The sequence below is a fragment of the Silene latifolia genome, chromosome Y, assembly GCF_048544455.1.
Source record: "Silene latifolia isolate original U9 population chromosome Y, ASM4854445v1, whole genome shotgun sequence".
NCBI lineage: Eukaryota > Viridiplantae > Streptophyta > Magnoliopsida > Caryophyllales > Caryophyllaceae > Silene > Silene latifolia.
The window spans coordinates 118,549,668-118,570,256 of record NC_133538.1 but is presented as its reverse complement, the minus strand read 5'-3'; the positions used below and the strand labels follow the sequence as shown (position 1 = coordinate 118,570,256).

At 42.5% G+C, this 20,589-nt stretch overlaps 1 protein-coding gene across 1 annotated transcript; it reads left to right on the top strand.

Moving 5' to 3' along the window:
- Positions 1–206: 206 nt before the first annotated feature.
- LOC141628789 (protein FAR1-RELATED SEQUENCE 5-like) lies at positions 207–2,055 on the top strand. The gene is made up of 3 exons (XM_074441886.1): positions 207–580; positions 670–902; positions 986–2,055. The coding sequence occupies exons 1-3, from the start codon at positions 207–209 to the stop codon at positions 2,053–2,055; spliced, it is 1,677 nt and encodes a 558-aa protein (XP_074297987.1).
- Positions 2,056–20,589: the final 18,534 nt, after the last annotated feature.

Here is a 20,589-nt window from a genome sequence, read left to right as displayed (position 1 = left end):
ATTTGTTTGTTTACTATCATTAGCATTCAATACATTTTATATATGCTATATCAAAATGGACAACAATATTTCCTATGAACATTACCAGCAAAATAAATGTTCCTTTAAAGGCATGATAATGGACATTCACAAGAATACATTATATATGAACCTTTATTTGTACGAAATAAATTACCAATCTTACTTAACTACTGTTGAAGCAGACAATGAGTACAAGTGATGCAACTACGTCTTCTTCTACAAATAATAGCTTTAAAACACCAAGGACAAGAATTGAAACATTAAATGCACTCCAGTACATTCCATTCTGTCCAGAGGAAAAGAAACCTAAAGAAGGACAAGTATTCGAAACGCTAGAATCAGCAGAGTTATTCTTCAAAGAATACTGTACAATCTATGGGTTTACGCCAAGATTTGCAACAACAAAAAGGATTAAAGGCAATGACTTACCAAACAGTTTTGCATTAAGGAATGTTGTCTGCAATAGGCAAGGTGTAAAGGAAAGTAGGAAAAGGAAGAGGACGACATCGATCGACATCGATATCGATGCTGCGAGAATGATGCGAATCGATGTGATGACGTAAGCCGTGTGTGGCCAATTACAAGAATTGACTGTCGTGCATTAGTGCAGTTTAAATACCAAGAAAATGGAACTTATATTGTTACCAGATTCAATGAAGCGCATAACCATCCACTTGCTTCGCCTGAATCTATAATATTCTTGAAAGGAAACCGAAAAATGACGGAGGTACAGAAGAAATTTGTCACAAAGGTAAAGGTGCTAAAACTAGGTGGTGTGAAAGCCTATAGAGGTTGGGAGGAGCTGTGTGGAGGTTACGACAACATTGGGGCTACTGAGGATGATTTCAAAAACTTTGTCAGGGACATAAAAACCTACATTGGTAATTTTGATGCGCAAAGTTTGTTGAAAATCTTATTGGGAGAAAAGACACATGCAGTTCATTTTACTTTGATTTTACAGTAGATGAAAACAAGTACCTAGCTAAAGTGTTTTGGGCAGATCCGATCTGCATAAAGAACTACATGTTGTTCGGTGAGGTGTTATCAGCAGATGCTACATATGTAACAAACAAATACGATATGGTGTTTGTGCCTTTCACAGGAGATAATCACCACAAAAGGTGCATAACCTTTGGAGCTAGGTTGATAGGTGATGAAAGTATTGAGTGTTATACATGGTTGTTCAAGACATTTTTGGAAGCAATGGGTGGGTGCCAGCCGAGAATTATAATTACTGATCAGGACAAATCAATGAAGTCGGTAGTCCCGGAAGTGTTTAAGGAGTCAACACACAGACTGTGCATGTGGCACATAATGAAGAAACTAAGAGAAAAAGTCAGTTATCAACTGTTTCAAGATGAGGATTTTAAGACCAGGCTCAATAGGTGTGTTTGGAACAACCAACTTGAGCCTGATGAATTCGAAGAACAATGGGGGAAGATAATGACTGATTATCAACTTGTAGAACACGAGCGGTTTTCAGATTTGTACGATCTGAGGGAACAGTGGATCCCTGCCTATTTTAAAGATGTTTCAATGTCTGTCTTGATGAGGGTTTCTTCTAGGTCTGAGAGTGAAAACAGTTTCTTTGACAGGTTCCTCACACCTCATTTGACCCTTGTTGAGTTTTGGGTGTGCTATGAGAGTGCCTTGGAAGCACAAAGACACAAGCAGTCCAAATTGAACAGTGAGAACAAACACTCTGAAATCCCACGGAAAACAAAGTCAAACCTTGAAGTCCATGCTTCTGAAATGTACTCGCACAACATTTTCAAAGACTTCCAAACAGAGTTGGTTGCAGCTTTGTCTGATTGCCGTTTTATAGATGTGGACAAGATTGATGAGACAAAAATATATATTCTAACATACTTGCAGATGCCAAATAAGGCATGGAACGTAGCATATTCACCTGATAACATGGAGATTACTTGTTCCTGTTCTATGTTTCAGAGAATGGGCTTGTTGTGCAGGCATTGCCTTTGGATTCTACACAACCAAGATTTTCAGAAAATACCAGAACAGTACATAATGTAAAGATGGACAAAAGCTGCAATGAGTAAGCCTGTCTTTGATAAAGATGACAAACAGATAGATGTCTCTCAAAGGTTTTCTGACCGGAAAAGTTTGAGTAATGAGCTGTGGCAAGAGGTTTATTCTTGTGTCAGCGTAGCTGAGTGTGATGATAACGACATGAAGCTTTTGATTGAAAAACTGAGAGATATTAGATTGGATATGATTAGTAACAGAAGTGTTCCAGCAAAGAAGAAAGACAAGATGAAAGAAATAGAAAAGTACGTGGTCTGCAAAATACCTGAGAAGTTGGTGATTCATGTTCCTAAAAAAACTAAAAACAAGGGTAGTACCAAGGGCAAGAGAATTGAATAAAAAATGTTAAAAGCCCTAATGAAGAGAGGAAAAGAGAAGAGGTACTGCAAAATATGTGGCCGCCAAGGACACAACTCTAGGACTTGCAAAGAAACAAACCATCTGACAGGTATGTATAATTTGGTTTCTTGTTAAAGCATATTACATTAATGTTAAATAATTATTAAATTATACAAGCATAGCGCATAGTGTTTACCTTCCAAAATCATCACTCTTATATGGAGGCACATAAGCTCTTTGTGCAATGAACGTTATGGTTATTCTGAAGGCACAGATGAGAATTTCAGTAATGTATATTTGGTTAACATTAAATCTATATCAATTTAGTTGTTCATTTTGGCCATTTTCTCCTTATAAAACCTGATATTTAATTTACATTTTGTTGCACATTCACCAAATATTACCATGAAGATGACGACGATAAAGGAGATGAATATGATGATGTGAAGGACGACGATGAAGAAGATGAATCTGATAACGAAGTGGATGGTGCAAATTTTTGTTTCAAGGATAGACATCCATAACATACACTACGAGAACATTCTTAAAGACTTGTATGTACAATTCGATTTTACTGCCAAAGTACATTACTCTTATAGGGAAAGTATATTACATTTGTATTAAAGGATCATTATTGTTGTTCTGCAAGAAACATTCTTAAAGGCTTGTATGTACAATTCGATTTCAATGCCAAAGTACATTACTCTTATAGCCAAAGTATATTACATTTGTATTAAAGGATCATTATTGTTGTTCTGCAAGGAACATTCTTAATGGCTTGTATGTACAATTGGATTTCACTGCCAAACTACATTAATCTTATAGCCAAAGTATATTACATTTGTATTAAAGGTTCATTATTGATGTTCTGCAGGGACATCGTCAACTTGATTGGAAGTGTTTTCCCGGAGTACTTCAATTTTAAGGCGTTTTGCACAATAAACATTATTGTTGTTCTGCAAGAACATAATAAACATTATTGAAATTTGTTTCGGGAATATAACACTCTCTTGAATTAAAAGTTTTTTAAACTTCAGGTTGTTCGACTCAGCTTGCTCAATATATGTTACATTACTCACACACATGTCACAAACGAAACTAAAAAAAGTTTTTACGGCTTTAATTCAGCATCTTCCTCATCTTCATCGTCATATTCTTCCCATGGCAGTGGGTTTGAACGGAAATCCATTGCCTTCTTTAGTACATCATCAAAACATAAATTGCCTTCTGTTGAAATCATATATGAAATATATTTCTTCCGCATAATCAGTAGGGCATCATCCTAGGAAAGTAAAGAAAATAAGGGGTTAGAATATGTACAAATGTGTTCTGAATTATGTATTAAAAATAATTGTATTAAGTCTGAAACTCACATCGCCTTTTTTAAGCCCACAGGTCCAATTTAGATTACCCTTAAATGTCTACATATGTCTCATAACGTAAACACCTGTTAGTGTTGTTTCTCCACTTCATCTTTGCAAGAATAGGCTGCAGTTTTTTAATGCGATCAACTTTTACCTTTGAAACACCGATGTCTTTCAAGTATTCTGCTAGAACATTACGCTGGCGGAGAAGGGGGGCAAGAAAACATTAGGACACTAATAATTATCAGCTACAATATCACAAAATTAAGAAAATTAAGTCAGACACAAATTTTTTGGGGAAGGTACACTCTATGTAAAGTCATTGTACATTCACAATAATGAATAGAAACAGTATGTACTGCTGTTAAGCAAAAGAGAGCATAGAATCTAAGAAAAGACAGTGGTCTATCGTGGAAAAATTCTTCTGGTTTTCCGTCACGATGCACAATAACAATGATGATGAACTTATACTTGTTACTGTCAATGACTAGTAAATGGTAATGCCTTTTATATATAACTGGGAAGAAGAACTGTAGATTTTAAAAGATTTAAGTAGGCAAGAAGAAAATTAAATATAACATGCAGAAAGAGTGTATATTGTCGTTGCTAACCAAATCAATTCTATCTGGGTTAACCGAGAATTGGGTAAACTCTTCTTTCATTATATCCTTAATCACCATAAAATTTTCAGCAGGGTCCAGTTCTCCTTGAAGCATTTATCTGTATGCAAGACAAGTAAAGTTTCTGATGTTAATCAAGAGAAAAAACATTAAGAAATTTACTTGTTGAAATAAGTTTATATAAATATTTGACTTACACACACAGCTGTGGTGAAAAAAAATCGATATAGCTCTGAAGAGTTTCTTCTAGATTCCTTGGCATTCAAAAGTTTTGCCTAACAATCGATCACATCACTTGTTAAATACTTAGATTGTCGTAGCGTTTCCATTTCAATACGCCGAAGAGAAATTTCACCCACATGCACAAGAAGTTCCCTGGTTCAGGACTACCAGTGTTAACTCAAAACAGGATACAAAACATTTTAAATTTAAATATTGTACATTAGTAGATATATATATATATATATATATATATATATATATATATATATACCTGGCTAAATCGGTATTCTTTCCTCTACTATACGACACATAATCACCAATGCAATTCTGAAACTCGGTAAGAGGAGTAATAATGCATGTATCTATGCTTAGTAAATTACGATTTGCAAGGATGCTCAGAGACTCTGGTTGACTTCTTTAATGTTCATGAACATTTTCATTGTTGATGACTTTGCCCTTGGTAGTGTCACCACTGTCAAGCATATTATGCCAATTTGTACTCCTGTCGTTTGTATTACTCACATCTGTCATGCTGTCATTGTTCTCACAAGCATCATAGCCATCTGGTATAATATTCCCTTCTGTACAACCTACCTCCATTGTTCTCTTCTTAACCCTAACAGTCTCATTGTTGTCAGGGACAGCAATATCATCGTTATTCTTCTCTTTCTTTCCAACTACCTCCTCTTATATCTTCTCATCCCCAACAGTCTCATCACCCTCGTATATAATTCTTCATCAGACGAATCCAGTTTCTTTGGGAAGGGCTTCTCTTGATACTGCTTCACCTTTGTTAAAACGTCATCACAACAATGTTGAACTTGGATGAAACCAAAGTGCAAAGATATTTGATTCTCAATATTCGAAGTCCATCCATCTACAAAAGTTAAAATATCTTGAGGATAGGTAACTTATAAACAAGAATGTGCTTTTAATACTTTAAGAAAGATCATTTAATTAAACCAAAAGTACATTTACAATTATTGGATATAAATTGTTTAGATACTTATGTTTTTTTTTGTCAACCCACCAGTCCAATACTGACCCCCCTTGTACGTTTCCTTGTGTTTCATTGTGTAAATACCACAGTCAACAACATTTTGATGGTTTCTCCAAGGTATTTTCAATACAACAGGCTCCATTTCTCTTACTCTTTCCTTCAAATCACCAATGTCATTGAAATATTCTGCCAAAGCATTACGCTGCATGGAAAAATTCGGATCAAACTGTCTTGAGAGACCGTGCAAAAAATATGACATTATAAAAGAAAAAATAACCAATGAAAGGCAACTGAACAATTACCATATTCCAAGGTTTGTTTCCATAACGAGTTTTTGGGGTTTCATCATGCGGTTAATTATCAAGAATGAGAAACTTGTTCTTCTCCATATTGAATACGAACATGTAAAAATGCTTGTTGGATATTATTGGGAAAAAAAATTGTTTTATTTAAGAAAAGATTAGAAGATACAACAGACATAAAATTTGTTACGAGAGTAAATTAGCAGTAGAAAAAACTATGTATTTACTATATATAATGTTTGAGCTAACCATATCAACTTTTGTCACATCAATAATCCCAGCATGATTTAACTCATTTCTAAAATGCCTCTTGAATACTTCCAATTGTCTTTCCAATTTGAATTCTTTTCTTTGCCCTTGAAATGCTTGCTGCACACACAGAACATAATATTCTTCTATTAATATACACTTGTATAACATAAAATTATTGTAATATAGAATGAAATAAAGTTTTACATACAAATACGAGGGCTGAAGCAAAGAATCGACGTGGTGCTGAAGATTTTCTTTAAAGTTCATTGAAATTCAAGTAAGCTGACCAACAATCAACCACAACATCTGCTATATACCAGGTGGTTTTAGAGATGCAAAAAGATATCGGGTACCCACGACATTCTTAAACTCAGAGAGCTTTTCACTGGTTCAGACGTTACACAAAACAAGTCAGTTAATTACACATATATACATTATCTTTATTAATAATGCACATAATACCCAAACGAAATGTACAGAATGATTAAATAAAAGAAACATAATGAGTATAATAAAATATACCTAGCAAGAACAGTGCCTTTTCCCTTGGTGTAGTAGACGTAGTCGAATACTGATCTTGAAACTCAGATGGCTCTGTACATGGGTCACTGTCTCCTCTTAGTAAATCAAGTTCAGTACTAATATCTAAGCTTGGATTGGGATTGGTTGCCTTGGGTTCTTCACTATAATCTTCAGATAACATGCTACATACAAGGGTATTTATAAGATTATCCGTATTGGCTTCTTCCTCATTCTCCACGTCACTATCAACATAAAGATGGTTCGAATCATTTCGTACATTCTTGTCATCATCTTTCTTGTTGTCTTCATTCCCATTTTCACACTCCCCTTCTGACACCTCTTTCTTGTTGTCACACTCCCCTTCTGACTCCTCTTTCTTCTTGTCTTCATTCCCATTTTCAACCTTGTTATGTTCATTCACATTGTAAACTAATTCACCTTCTTTTCTCAATGCACAAGGCTTCTGGAGTAGTTGAAATGTATCAAAATAAAGAACAATACACTTAAGCACCAAGTTAACATAATATAACAAAAAATATGATCAACATATTTACCTTTTTGTATGTATAAAAAATCGGCCTCTTCAATGACATGCTTTCAACCTCAATAGTATTTTTTAAAGTTATGTTTACGTTATTCAAAGCTTCAACAACCAAAGGATGATTAATAACATCATTCTCAGCAGCAGGAACAGCATCTTTAATATCAGCAACATTAATACCAACAGAACTTTCACAATCAGCGGAGCTGTGCTCATTTGACAAATTGAGTAAACTAAATGCATGATCACAAAGCTTCTAAGCAGTCTTATTCTCCTTAATTATTGATGCTCCTTTTTTATAACTTAGCCTTAACAGATGATATGTTCTGAGCTAAACTAGTTATACACTTGGCAAGATCAAGAATATACTCCTCAGTGTAGTCCTTTGTTTGATAGACAGATTCGACACCTGTATTGTCAACCACCTCCTCCATTGGTGCTTCCAACTTACCATTTCCAAACATACCGCTTTTCATCTCATCCTTCTCTCTTGATGATAAAAAACTACTAGTCCAACCTACCAACGTATAATAATCTCTTTCAACTTTTCGTTCCACACGAACCACGCGATCAACATAGATGAGCTGCAAAAAAAAAAAAATTATTATAAGAGAATGAAAACGTACCTTGCAATGTTAAATTAATATATGAGCTTCAAATATATTTTTTGAGACTTCTTACCTCCAAAAACAACAGTGAACCGCCGAAGTGAGTCTCCTTTTCCACCCACTCAATCTTGTTTTCTTGCAAACTTTTTATCAAAAAGGAACACCAAATGTAATCTTTGATTTCATCAAGATTCATCAACGATTTCAAAACATGATGATTAACCAAAGGCTTTTGGGTGTTTCTCATTAGCAAAGAAACAACAAACACAACAAAGTTAACCTTGAATTCATCACCACCATGATCATGATTTATCAACCAATTCTAAAGCGTTTTGAGTGGAACTTGTCCATCTTTTATACCAAATTGTTGTTTCCATTTGCCATAAAACTCTTGAAACTCTTCCGATTCAGTATGAGTTTTGGATAATTCATTTGTTTTAGGGCCTATTGGAAATCTAAATGTTGATCTTACATCATAAACCTTCAAGAAAAACTTCTCACCATAAAGAAGATCGATACTGTTTTGGTATGGGTTATACTGCTTAATTAACCAGTACCCAAGCTTTAAAGGAATGGAACGAACTCTTAACCAAAACAGCCCACTAAATCCAATCTCATCTAGCGTGCACCACTGTTCATATGACAAACGTTCAACTACCTCAACTACTCCTGTAGGAGACATTATTGTATATGCACTTTTAAACGAAGAGAAATCAAACTTCTTCTTACACTTGGAACCCAATACCATATTATTACTTACTTTACCCTTTTGAGGACTTTCTTTCTTTGCAGTAACAATTTGTTTATTATCAGAAACAATTTGTTTCTTAACTGCAAAATCATCGTCACTTTCTTCATTTATCTTCTTTGCGAAAGATTGTATAGACTTAGATTTACTGTTAATAGTAGCTGATTTACGCTTTCTTGTAAATGGAGCACACTCATTTTTACCATCAGTGCAACTTTCAGTTGGTGGAAAAATAAAAGTAACTTTTCTCCGCTTTTCAGATTTTTTATCTTCCTACTCCATAGTCTGTAATAATAAAATGAAATTACAAAACAAGTAGAGATAATCAGTAGTTATCTAATTTTAGGAAATGTACATTAATCACAAATATAATGTTCTTTTAGATGATTCAGAACAATTTCTATATTAATAACAAACGGCACATTAATTTATGCTGATTGTACATTATATAATTACCATCAATTAAAAATCCAAAAATTAACAAGTAGAGATAATCAGCAGTTACCTAATTTTAGGAAATGTACATTAATTACAGATATAATGTTCTTTACATATTTCAGAACAGTTCCTGTATTAAAAACAAACGGCACATTAATTTAAGGTGAATGTATTATATTATTACGTTCAATTGAAAATACAAAATTGACAAGTAGAAATAATTACCAGTTACCTAATTTTGGGAAATGTACATTAGTCACAAAGATAATGTACTTTTAGATGATTCAGAACAATTTCTATATTAAAAACAATACGCACATTAATTTAAAGTTGTATGAACAATATATATTATGACCTTCAATTAAAAATTCAAACTTAACAGAAACTAGAAAGTAAATGTTGAAAGAATACTTCAGAGATATACAATTGGGGAAGAACAATGCGAATGTGTTTCTAAAGATAGAAAAAATAATTCATGCACATTAATCCGAATTAATTTTTAACAGTAAAGCAGTATAAATATTTGACATCAAAACATCAAAATTATACTGCTATTGAACAATTAAGTGATCCAAATTAAACATTATATTAGAGTTATGATAGAGAAGAAACGAAATTGAAAAGAAAATACCTTAGTATAACGGAGGAAATTGGTCGTAACTTCAAAATTATACTTCTGTTGAACAATTCTCCTATGACAACGTTTATACAAGTAATGTAAAACGACTGAGCTAAAAACTGGTTACTACTTTTATTTTTTTTACTCCGTTTCTTTTTTCTTGTAGGTAGTTAGTTACTAGTGTATTGTAACTATTAAAAAATAAGGGAAATGATAAATACATTTAATACCCTAAAATAGTTAGTTAGTTACCTTGAAGCTTGGCCACTGCAGTCCCCGAAAGGGGTGGCTTACATGGTCCATGTGTTGGTGCGAGAATGCATGGAACCGGGGGGGATTCAACCCCCTTGTCACCAAAAAAAAAAAAAAAAAAAAAAAAAGACACCTGACGGACCGAGTAAACCCCCCTTTTTTGTGGGGAGGGGGGGGTATCCTAAAACGGGACGGGAAAGAGTTTAGGATTGGATTAAGCGGATCCTTGCTTCTCATTTGAAGGCGGCAAGACAAAAAGACACCCTAGTGGGGCCGAGTGAACCCTTTTTGGGGGGATCGGGTATCCTAAAACGGGACGGGAAAGAGTTTAGGGTTTAATTAGGCGGACCGCTACCGCGGATCCCCCTCATCAAACCCTAAACTCTTTCCCTTGCTTCTCATTCGAAGGCGGCAAGACAAAAAGACACCCTAGAGGGGCCGAGTGAACCCTTTTTGGGGGGACCGGGTATCCTAAAACGGGACGGGAAAGGGTTTAAGGTTTGATTAGGAGGACAGCTACCGCGGATCCCCTTAATCAAACCATAAACCCTTTCCCTTGCTTCTCATTAAAGGGCGGCAAGACAAAAAGACACCCTAGAGGGGTCGAGTGAACCCTTTTTTGGGGGGCCGGGTATCCTAAAATGGGACGGGAAAGGGTTTAGGGTTTAATTAGGCGAACCGCTACAGGGGATCCCCCTAATCAAACCCTAAACCCTTTCCCTTGCTTCTCATTCGAAGGTGGCAAGACAAAAAGACACCCTAGAGGGGCCGAGTGAACCCTTTTTTGGGAGGCCGGATATCCTAAAACGGGACGGAAAAGGGTTTAGGGTTTGATTAGGCGGACCGCTACCGCGGATCCCCCTAATCAAACCCTAAACCCTTTCCCTTGCTTCTCATTTGAAGGCGGAAAGGCAAAAAGACACCCTAGAGGGGCGGAGTGAATACTTTTTTGGGGGTAGGGTATCCTAAAAACGGCCGTAGGGAAAGGGTTTAGGGTTTGATTAGGACCACCCTAATCAAACCGTAAACCCTTTCCCTTTCTTCTCATTTCAAGGCGGCAAGACAAATAGACACCCTAGAGGGGCCGAGTGAACCCTTTTTTGAGGGGTCGGGTATCCTAAAACGGGACGGGAAAGGGTTTAGGGTTTGATTAGGATCCCCCTAAACAAACCCTAAACCCTTTCCCTTGCTTCTCATTTGAAGGCGGCAAGACAAAAAGACACCCTAGAGGGGCCGAGTGAGCTCTAGAGGGGCCGAGTGAACCCTTTTTTGGGGGGCCGGGTATCCTAAAATGGAACGAGAAAGGGTTTAGGGTTTGAAGGCGGACCGCTACCGCGGATCCCCTTAATCAAACCCTAAACCCTTTCCCTTGCTTCTCATTCGAAGGCGGCAAGACAAAAAGACAACCTAGAGGGGTCGAGCGAACCCTTTTTTGGGGGGCCGGGTATCCTAAAACGGGACGGGAAAGGGTTTAGGGTTTGATTAGGCGGACCGCTACCGCGGATCCCCCTAATTAAAACCCTAAACCCTTTTCCTTGCTTCCCATTTGAAGGCGGCAAGACAAAAAGACACCCTAGAGGGGCCGAGTGAAACCTTTTTCAGGGGGCCGGGTATCCTAAAACGGGACGGGAAAGGTTTAGAGTTTAATTAGGCGAACTGCTACAGCGGATCCCCCTAATCAAACACTAAACCATTTCCCTTGCTTCTCAGTCGAAGGCGGCAAGACAAAAAGACACCCTAGAGGGGCCGAGTGAACCCTTTTTTGGGGGGCCGAGTATCCTAAAACGGGACGGGAAAGGGTTTAGGGTTTGATTAGGCGGACCGCTACCGCGGATCCCCCTAATTAAAACCCTAAACCCTTTTCCTTGCTTCTCATTTGAAGGCGGCAAGACAAAAAGACACCCTAGAGGGGCCGAGTGAAACCTTTTTCAGGGGGCCGGGTATCCTAAAACGGGACGGGAAAGGTTTTAGGGTTTGATTAGGATCCCCCTAATCAAACCCTAAACCCTTTCCCTTGCTTCTCATTGAAGGCGGTAAGACAAAAAGACATCCTAGAGGGGCCGAGTGAACCCTTTTTTGGGAGGCCGGGTATCCTAAAACGGGACGGAAAAGGGTTTAGGGTTTGATTAGGCGGACCGCTACCGCGGATCCCCCTAATCAAACCGTAAACCCTTTCCCTTGCTTCTCATTTGAAGGCGGAAACGCAAAAAGACACCCTAGAGGGGCGGAGTGAACTCTTTTTTGGGGGGCCGGGTATCCTAAAACGGCCGGGAAAGGGTTTAGGGTTTGATTAGGACCACCCTAATCAAACCGTAAACCCTTTCCCTTTCTTCTCATTTCAAGGCGGCAAGACAAAAAGACACCCTAGAGGGGCCGAGTGAACCCTTTTTTGAGGGTTCGGGTATCCTAAAACGGGACGGGAAAGGGTTTAGGGTTTGATTAGGATCCCCCTAAACAAACCCTAAACCTTTTCCCTTGCTTCTCATTTGAAGGCGGCAAGACAAAAAGACACCCTAGAGGGGCCGAGTGAGCTCTAGAGGGGCCGAGTGAACCCTTTTTTGGGGGGCCGGGTATCCTAAAATGGGACGAGAAAGGGTTTAGGGTTTGAAGGCGGACCGCTACCGCGGATCCCCTTAATCGAACCCTAAACCCATTCCCTTGCTTCTCATTCGAAGGCGGCAAGACAAAAAGACAACCTAGAGGGGTCGAGCGAACCCTTTTTTGGGGGGCCGGGTATCCTAAAACGGGACGGGAAGGGTTTAGAGTTTAATTAGGCGAACTGCTACAGCGGATCCCCCTAATCAAACACTAAACCATTTCCCTTGCTTCTCAGTCGAAGGCGGCAAGACAAAAAGACACCCTAGAGAGGACGAGTGAACCCTTTTTTGGGGTGCCGAGTATCCTAAAACGGGACGGGAAAGGGTTTAGGGTTTGATTAGGCGGACCGCTACCGCGGATCCCCCTAATTAAAACCCTAAACCCTTTTCCTTGCATCTCATTTGAAGGCGGCAAGACAAAAAGACACCCTAGAGGGGCCGAGTGAAACCTTTTTCAGGGGGCCGGGTATCCTAAAACGGGACGGGAAAGGTTTTAGGGTTTGATAAGGATCCCCCTAATTAAAACCCTAAACCCTTTTCCTTGCTTCTCATTGAAGGCGGTAAGACAAAAAGACAACCTAGAAGGGCCGAATGAACCCTTTTTTGGGGGGCCGGGTATCCTAAAATGGGACGGGAAAGGGTTTAGGGTTAGAAGGCGGACCGCTACTGCGGATCCCCCTAGTCAAACCCTAAACCCATTTCCTTGCTTCTCATTCGAAGGCAGCAAGACAAAAAGACACCCTAGAGGGGACGAGTGAACCTTTTTTGGGGGGACCGGGTATCCTAAAACGGGACGGGAAAGGGTTTAGGGTTTGATTAGGCGGACCGCTACCGCGGATCCCCCTAATCAAACCCTAATCCCTTCCCCTTGCTTCTTATTCGAAGACGGAAAGATAAAAAGACACCTTAGAAGGGCCGAGTGAACCCTTTTTGGGGGGACCGGGTATCCTAAAATGGGAGGGGAAAGGGTTTAGGGTTTGATTAGGATCCCTCTAATCAAAATCTAAACCCTTTTCCTTGCTTCTCATTCGAAGGCGGCAAGACAAAAAGACACCCTAGAGAGGCCGAGTGAACCCTTTTGGGGGGACCGGGTATCCTAAAACGGGACGGGAAAGGGTTTAGGGTTTGATTAGGCGGACCGCTACCGCGGATCCCCCTAATCAAACCCTAAACCCTTTCCCTTTCTTCTCATTCGAAGGCGGCAAGACAAAAAGACACCCTAGAGGGGCCGAGTGAACCCTTTTTTGGGGGGCCGGGTATCCTAAAACGGGACGGGAAAGGGTTTAGGGTTTAATTAGGCGAACCGCTACAGGGGATCCCCCTAATCAAACCCTAAACCCTTTCCCTTGCTTCTCATTCGAAGGTGGCAAGACAAAAAGACACCCTAGAGGGGCCGAGTAAACCCTTTTTTGGGAGGCCGGGTATCCTAAAACGGGACGGAAAAGGGTTTAGGGTTTGATTAGGCGGACCGCTACCGCGGATCCTCCTAATCAAACCCAAAACCCTTTCCCTTGCTTCTCATTTGAAGGTGGAAAGGCAAAAAGACACCCTAGAGGGGCGGAGTGAACTCTTTTTTGGGGGGCCGGGTATCCTAAAACGGCCGGGAAAGGGTTTAGGGTTTTATTAGGACCACCCTAATCAAACCGTAAACCCTTTCCCTTTCTTCTCATTTCAAGGCGGCAAGACAAAAAGACACCCTAGAGGGGCCGAGTGAACCCTTTTTGAGGGGATCGGGTATCCTAAATTGGGACGGGGAAAGGGTTTAGGGTTTGATTAGGATCCTCCTAAACAAACCCTAAACCCTTTCCCTTGCTTCTCATTTGAAGGCGGCAAGACAAAAAGACACCCTAGAGGGGCCGAGTGAGCTCTAGAGGGGCCGAGTGAACCCTTTTTTGGGGGGCCGGGTATCCTAAAATGGGACGAGAAAGGGTTTAGGGTTTGAAGGCGGACCGCTACCACGGATCCCCTTAATCAAACCCTAAACCCTTTCCCTTGCTTCTCATTCGAAGGCGGCCAGACAAAAAGACAACCTAGAGGGGTCGAGCGAACCCTTTTTTGGGGGGCCGGGTATCCTAAAACGGGACGGGAAGGGTTTAGAGTTTAATTAGGCGAACTGCTACAGCGGATCCCCATAATCAAACACTAAACCATTTCCCTTGCTTCTCAGTCGAAGGCGGCAAGACAAAAAGACACCCTAGAGGGGCCGAGTGAAACCTTTTTTGGGGGGCCGAGTATCCTAAAACGGGACGGGAAAGGGTTTAGGGTTTGATTAGGCGGACCGCTACCGCGGATCCCCCTAATTAAAACCCTAAACCCTTTTCCTTGCTTCTCATTTGAAGGCGGCAAGACAAAAAGACACCCTAGAGGGCCGAGTGAAACCTTTTCAGGGGCCGGGTATCCTAAAACGGGACGGGAAAGGTTTTAGGGTTTGATTAGGATCCCCTAATCAAACCCCGAACTCTTTCCTTGCATCTCATTGAAGGCGGTAAGACAAAAAGACATCTTAGAGGGGCCGAGTGAACCCTTTTTTGGGAGGCCGGGTATCCTAAAACGGGACGGAAAAGGGTTTAGGGTTTGATTAGGCGGACCGCTACCGCGGATCCCCCTAATCAAACCCTAAACCCTTTCCCTTGCTTCTCATTTGAAGGCGGAAAGGCAAAAAGACACCCTAGAGGGGCGGAGTGAACTCTTTTTTGGGGGGTCGGGTATCCTAAAACGGCCGGGAAAGGGTTTAGGGTTTGATTAGGACCACCCTAATCAAACCGTAAACCATTTCCCTTTCTTCTCATTTCAAGGCGGCAAGACAAAAAGACACCCTAGAGGGGCCGAGTGAACCCTTTTTTGAGGGGTCGGGTATCCTAAAACGGGACGGGAAAGGGTTTAGGGTTTGATTAGGATCCCCCTAAACAAACCCTAAACCCTTTCCATTGCTTCTCATTTGAAGGCAGCAAGACAAAAAGACACCCTAGAGGGGCCGAGTGAGCTCTAGAGGGGCCGAGTGAACCCTTTTTTTGGGGGGCCGGGTATCCTAAAATGGGACGAGAAAGGGTTTTGTGTTTGAAGGCGGACCGCTACCGCGGATCCCCTTAATCAAACCCTAAACCATTTCCCTTGCTTCTCATTCGAAGGCGGCAAGACAAAAAGACAACCTAGAGGGGTCGAGCGAACCCTTTGTTGGGGGGCCGGGTATCCTAAAACGGGACGGGAAGGGTTTAGAGTTTAATTAGGCGAACTGCTATAGTGGATCCCCCTAATCAAACACTAAACCATTTCCCTTGCTTCTCAGTCGAAGGCGGCAAGACAAAAAGACACCCTAGAGGGGCCGAGTGAACCCTTTTTTGGGGGGGCGAGTATCCTAAAACGGGACGGGAAAGGGTTTAGGGTTCGATTAGGCGGACGCACCGCGGATCCCCCTAATTAAAACCCTAAACCCTTTTCCTTGCTTCTCATTTGAAGGCGGCAAGACAAAAAGACACCCTAGAGGGGCCGAGTGAAACCTTTTCGGGGGCCGGGTATCCTAAAACAGACGGGAAAGGTTTTAGGGTTTGATAAGGATCCCCCTAATTAAAACCCTAAACCCTTTTCCTTGCTTCTCATTGAAGGCGGTAAGACAAAAAGACATCCTAGAAGGGCCGAATGAACCCTTTTTTGGGGGGCCGGGTATCCTAAAATGGGACGGGAATGGGTTTAGGGTTTGAAGGCGGACCGCCATCTGCGGATCCCCTAGTCAAACCCTAAACCCATTTCCTTGCTTCTCATTCGAAGGCAGCAAGACAAAAAGACACCCTAGAGGGGACGAGTGAACCTTTTTTGGGGGGACCGGGTATCCTAAAACGGGACGGGAAAGGGTTTAGGGTTTGATTAGGCGGACCGCTACCGCGGATCCCCCTAATCAAACCCTAATCCCTTCCCCTTGCTTCTTATTCGAAGACGGAAAGATAAAAAGACACCTTAGAAGGGCCGAGTGAACCCTTTTTGGGGGGACCGGGTATCCTAAAATGGGAGGGGAAAGGGTTTAGGGTTTGATTAGGATCCCTCTAATCAAAATCTAAACCCTTTTCCTTGCTTCTCATTCGAAGGCGGCAAGACAAAAAGACACCCTAGAGAGGCCGAGTGAACCCTTTTGGGGGACCGGTATCCTAAAAACGGGACGGGAAAGGGTTTAGGGTTTGATTAGGCGGACCGCTACCGCGGATCCCCCTAATCAAACCCTAAACCCTTTCCCTTTCTTCTCATTCGAAGGCGGCAAGACAAAAAGACACCCTAGAGGGGCCGAGTGAACCCTTTTTTGGGGGGCCGGGTATCCTAAAACGGGACGGGAAAGGGTTTAGGGTTTAATTAGGCGAACCGCTACAGGGGATCCCCCTAATCAAACCCTAAACCCTTTCCCTTGCTTCTCATTCGAAGGTGGCAAGACAAAAAGACACCCTAGAGGGGCCGAGTGAACCCTTTTTTGGGAGGCCGGGTATCCAAAAACGGGACGGAAAAGGGTTTAGGGTTTGATTAGGCGGACCGCTACCGCGGATCCCCCTAATCAAACCCAAAACCCTTTCCCTTGCTTCTCATTTGAAGGCGGCAAGACAAAAAGACACCCTAGAGGGGCTGATTGAAACCTTTTTCAGGGGGCCGGGTATCCTAAAACGGGACGGGAAAGGTTTTAGGGTTTGATTAGGATCCCCCTAATCAAACCCTGAACTCTTTCCCTTGCATCTCATTGAAGGCGGTAAGACAAAAAGACATCCTAGAGGGGCCGAGTGAACCCTTTTTTGGGAGGCCGGGTATCCTAAAACGGGACGGAAAAGGGTTTAGGGTTTGATTAGGCGGACCGCTACCGCGGATCCCCCTAATCAAATCCTAAACCCTTTCCCTTGCTTCTCATTTGAAGGCGGAAAGGCAAAAAGACACCCTAGAGGGGCGGAGTGAACTCTTTTTTGGGGGGTCGGGTATCCTAAAACGGCCGGGAAAGGGTTTAGGGTTTGATTAGGACCACCCTAATCAAACCGTAAACCATTTCCCTTTCTTCTCATTTCAAGGCGGCAAGACAAAAAGACACCCTAGAGGGGCCGAGTGAACCCTTTTTTGAGGGGTCGGGTATCCGAAAACGGGACGGGAAAGGGTTTAGGGTTTGATTAGGATCCCCCTAAACAAACCCTAAACCCTTTCCATTGCTTCTCATTTGAAGGCAGCAAGACAAAAAGACACCCTAGAGGGGCCGAGTGAGCTCTAGAGGGGCCGAGTGAACCCTTTTTTTGGGGGGCCGGGTATCCTAAAATGGGACGAGAAAGGGTTTAGTGTTTGAAGGCGGACCGCTACCGCGGATCCCCTTAATCAAACCCTAAACCCTTTCCCTTGCTTCTCATTCAAGGCAAAGCAAGACAAAAAGACAACCTAGAGGTCGAGCGAACCCTTTGTTGGGGGGCCGGGTATCCTAAAACGGGACGGGAAGGGTTTAGAGTTTAATTAGGCGAACTGCTATAGCGGATCTCCCTAATCAAACACTAAACCATTTCCCTTGCTTCTCAGTCGAAGGCGGCAAGACAAAAAGACACCCTAGAGGGGCCGAGTGAACCCTTTTTTGGGGGGGCGAGTATCCTAAAACGGGACGGGAAAGGGTTTAGGGTTCGATTAGGCGGACCGCTACCGCGGATCCCCCTAATTAAAACCCTAAACCCTTTTCCTTGCTTCTCATTTGAAGGCGGCAAGACAAAAAGACACCCTAGAGGGGCCGAGTGAAACCTTTTTCAGGGGGCCGGGTATCCTAAAACATTACGGGAAAGGTTTTAGGGTTTGATAAGGATCCCCCTAATTAAAACCCTAAACCCTTTTCCTTGCTTCTCATTGAAGGCGGTAAGACAAAAAGACATCCTAGAAGGGCCGAATGAACCCTTTTTTGGGGGGCCGGGTATCCTAAAATGGGACGGGAAAGGGTTTAGGGTTTGAAGGCGGACCGCTACTGCGGATCCCCCTAGTCAAACCCTAAACCCATTTCCTTGCTTCTCATTCGAAGGCAGCAAGACAAAAAGACACCCTAGAGGGGACGAGTGAACCTTTTTTGGGGGGACCGGGTATCCTAAAACGGGACGGGAAAGGGTTTAGGGTTTGATTAGGCGGACCGCTACCGCGGATCCCCCTAATCAAACCCTAATCCCTTCCCCTTGCTTCTTATTCGAAGACGGAAAGATAAAAAGACACCTTAGAAGGGCCGAGTGAACCCTTTTTGGGGGGACCGGGTATCCTAAAATGGGAGGGGAAAGGGTTTAGGGTTTGATTAGGATCCCTCTAATCAAAATCTAAACCCTTTTCCTTGCTTCTCATTCGAAGGCGGCAAGACAAAAAGACACCCTAGAGAGGCCGAGTGAACCCTTTTGGGGGGACCGGGTATCCTAAAACGGGACGGGAAAGGGTTTAGGGTTTGATTAGGCGGACCGCTACCGCGGATCCCCCTAATCAAACCCTAAACCCTTTGCCTTTCTTCTCATTCGAAGGCGGCAAGACAAAAAGACACCCTAGAGGGGCCGAGTGAACCCTTTTTGGGGGGCGGGTATCCTAAAACGGGACGGGAAAGGGTTTAGGGTTTAATTAGGCGAACCGCTACAGGGGATCCCCCTAATCAAACCCTAAACCCTTTCCCTTGCTTCTCATTCGAAGGTGGCAAGACAAAAAGACACCCTAGAGGGGCCGAGTGAACCCTTTTTGGGGGGCCCGGGTATCCTAAAACGGGACGGGAAAGGGTTTAGGGTTTGATTAGGCGGACCGCTACCGCGGATCCCCCTAATCAAACCCTAAACCCTTTCCCTTGCTTCTCATTTGAAGGCGGCAAGACAAAAAGACACCCTAGAGGGGCCGAGTGAAACCTTTTTCAGGGGGCCGGGTATCCTAAAACGGGACGGGAAAGGTTTTAGGGTTTGATTAGGATCCCCCTAATCAAACCCTGAACTCTTTCCCTTGCATCTCATTGAAGGCGGTAAGACAAAAAGACATCCTAGAGGGGCCGAGTGAACCCTTTTTTGGGAGGCCGGGTATCCTAAAACGGGACGGAAAAGGGTTTAGGGTTTGATTAGGCGGACCGCTACCGCGGATCCCCCTAATCAAACCCTAAACCCTTTCCCTTGCTTCTCATTTGAAGGCGGAAAGGCAAAAATACACCCTAGAGGGGCGGAGTGAACTCTTTTTTGGGGGGTCGGGTATCCTAAAACGACCGGGAAAGGGTTTAGGGTTTGATTAGGACCACCCTAATCAAACCGTAAACCATTTCCCTTTCTTCTCATTTCAAGGCGGCAAGACAAAAAGACACCCTAGAGGGGCCGAGTGAACCCTTTTTGGGGGGATCGGGTATCCTAAAACGGGACGGGAAAGGGTTTAGGGTTTGATTAGGATCCCCCTAAACAAACCCTAAACCCTTTCCATTGCTTCTCATTTGAAGGCAGCAAGACAAAAAGACACCCTAGAGGGGCCGAGTGAGCTCTAGAGGGCCGAGTGAACCCTTTTTTTGGGGGGCCGGGTATCCTAAAATGGGACGAGAAAGGGTTTAGTGTTTGAAGGCGGACCGCTACCGCCGATCCCCTTAATCAAACCCTAAACCCTTTCCCTTGCTTCTCATTCGAAGGCGGCAAGACAAAAAGACAACCTAGAGGGGTCGAGCGAACCCTTTGTTGGGGGGCCGGGTATCCTAAAACGGGACGGGAAGGGTTTAGAGTTTAATTAGGCGAACTGCTATAGTGGATCCCCCTAATTAAACACTAAACCATTTCCCTTGCTTCTCAGTCGAAGGCGGCAAGACAAAAAGACACCCTAGAGGGGCCGAGTGAACCCTTTGGGGGGGGGGGGGGGTATCCTAAAACGGGACGGGAAAGGGTTTAGGGTTTGATTAGGCGGACCGCTACCGCGGATCCCCCTAATTAAAACCCTAAACCCTTTTCCTTGCTTCTCATTTGAAGGCGGCAAGACAAAAAGACACCCTAGAGGGGCCGAGTGAAACCTTTTTCAGGGGGCCGGGTATCCTAAAACGGGACGGGAAAGGATTTAGGGTTTGATAAGGATCCCCCTAATTAAAACCCTAAACCCTTTTCCTTGCTTATCATTGAAGGCGGTAAGACAA

What these genes read in the sequence shown, in the direction of transcription:
- LOC141628789 (XM_074441886.1), top strand. Translation starts at nt 207, where the DNA reads ATGAGTACAAGTGATGCAACTACGTCTTCTTCTACAAATAATAGCTTT. An exon ending in ATGCGAATCGATGTGATGAC is followed by an intron (nt 581 to 669) that starts GTAAGCCGTGTG and finishes TATTGTTACCAG; the next exon opens with ATTCAATGAAGCGCATAACC. An exon ending in GGACATAAAAACCTACATTG is followed by an intron (nt 903 to 985) that starts GTAATTTTGATG and finishes ATTTTACAGTAG; the next exon opens with ATGAAAACAAGTACCTAGCT.